We start from the raw sequence: 1,785 nt of genomic DNA, 5'->3' as shown, positions 1-1,785 counted from the left end.
TAAAAGGTAGAATGTATGGAATAAAAATTCAATACTAACAAAAAGTAGGTAAGTACCAAATTAAATTTTGCTGGTTTTTCTGGCATCTTTTCATTACAAGGCAATGTCACTGAAATTAGATAATATAGCTACTATAAATTACACAATAAATAAACATCTAATCTGTACATAAAAAGACACTTCTATAAACAGACCAGTAAAGGCTGGCTGGCTAATAGGTAGGTATTATGTAATGCAGATGAAGTAATACTGCATACTGGTTTATTATTATACAAACAACTTATATAACCATATTGATTACATTGCTTACTCATATTATACAATTTGCTTTTGTAATGTCCCTATGATTTGTATAACCCACTACCTATAACTTACATTACCTACTGAAATTTAAATAAGAAATAAATTATTTTAGTACTGAACATGGCCTATATACATATATTTTATTAAGATCTGTTCAGTTGTCTAAGCCTGATTGTGTAACAAAGGTCCAAATATGTAAATTACAAACGCTTTACAAACTGCAATATTTATAACTCTAGCAGGATAATAGCATTATTTGATTTATAAAATATTAGGTAATATCTAAATGCCATAATTAAAACTATAATATAAATATTTAAGTTTTATTACATTTTAAAGATTAGATAGACAATTTTGGTGTAGAATTGGTATCGGGCCCCAAGTTACTTTGTAACCTAGATTTTTAACTGTATCCTAGGTTACAGCAAAGCACAATTAATAAAATATTCTCACTAAGTCAAATTTTGATCCTCTTCAGGAGAATTTCCTTTAAATTTCTTAGCTTCTGTCCCTTCAAATTCAGAATTTGATTCATCTTTAGTTAATTCATGTAAATTATATTTTTTATACATATAATAATTTTCCACAATGCTGAGTAAGCAAATTCCCTTTATAATTTCCACTATTATACAAAGTGATGGATTTTTCAAATCCGCTTTATTGTCCCCATTCTTCAAGACAACCATCTCAGCAAGCTCCTTAATAATTAGATCACGGGAGACACTGCTATTAAAACGTTTATTAAATATAACGGCAAATGTTGAAGGCTCTTTTAGGAAATAATTATCAAATAACTTTCCTGCACATTCCATTATGTCTGGCAAGTTTGCTTTGCAAGTTGCCATAATAGGGAGTAAACGTAATACGTGTCGCGTTTTTTGCAATTTTGTTGAATATAAATCTTTGATTATGGCTCCTGTTAGCTCCTCTGGGCTAGGCAAATTAGTCTTTATAAAGATACAATTTGATGCACCGGTTTCAACTACCTGAAAGCGTTTATGTTTTAGAGATCTTTGCGAGTCCTTCTTCATAGATTCCACTTCACGCTTAAGCAGATCTCCAATATCAGTCTCATCTTCAGATTCACTATCCGATCGGTCCTCGGATGCAGTAGCCACAGGCGCCTGAGCCTCTTCAGATTTCAAATCTGGATACAATTTACTAGCGTACTCGTTGAGTAAATTATACACTTCCTTCACGCAGTCTTTTTCTCTAAAATTACACGTGCAAAAGAAGCCTCTGAAGCCGGGTTCTAAGAAATATTTATTTCTACGCTTACGAAAGTAAAACTTTTTCTTCTTTCTTGTATCGCCCATTATAATTTCTCTAAATACCGTATCGATTTATGTACAATACAAACAATTATGTATGATATAACAACCGAGAAGATATTTAATGTTACGTATTGAATAAGGATTATGAATTCATATAACAACAGCCAACAACACCCTTAAAGAACGTCAATGTCAACTAGAAATGTGA

The 1,785-nt window shown here is 31.3% G+C and overlaps 1 protein-coding gene across 1 annotated transcript; it reads right to left on the bottom strand.

Annotated features, from left to right (window-relative positions):
• Window positions 1–612: 612 nt before the first annotated feature.
• Window positions 613–1,785, bottom strand: LOC113511951 (THUMP domain-containing protein 1 homolog). Its single transcript, XM_026895682.3, has one exon. The coding sequence runs from the start codon at window positions 1,617–1,619 to the stop codon at window positions 756–758; it is 864 nt and encodes a 287-aa protein (XP_026751483.1). The 5' UTR covers window positions 1,620–1,785; the 3' UTR covers window positions 613–755.

Source organism: Galleria mellonella, unplaced genomic scaffold, assembly GCF_026898425.1.
Source record: "Galleria mellonella isolate WM207_F2 unplaced genomic scaffold, CSIRO_AGI_GalMel_v1 utg213, whole genome shotgun sequence".
Taxonomy (NCBI): domain Eukaryota; kingdom Metazoa; phylum Arthropoda; class Insecta; order Lepidoptera; family Pyralidae; genus Galleria; species Galleria mellonella.
Note: the sequence above shows the minus strand (reverse complement) of the source record. Positions and strands in the feature narration are given on the sequence as shown.

Coding starts and splice junctions, on each gene's coding strand:
- LOC113511951 (XM_026895682.3), bottom strand. CDS start 1,619: ATGGGCGATACAAGAAAGAAGAAAAAGTTTTACTTTCGTAAGCGTAGA.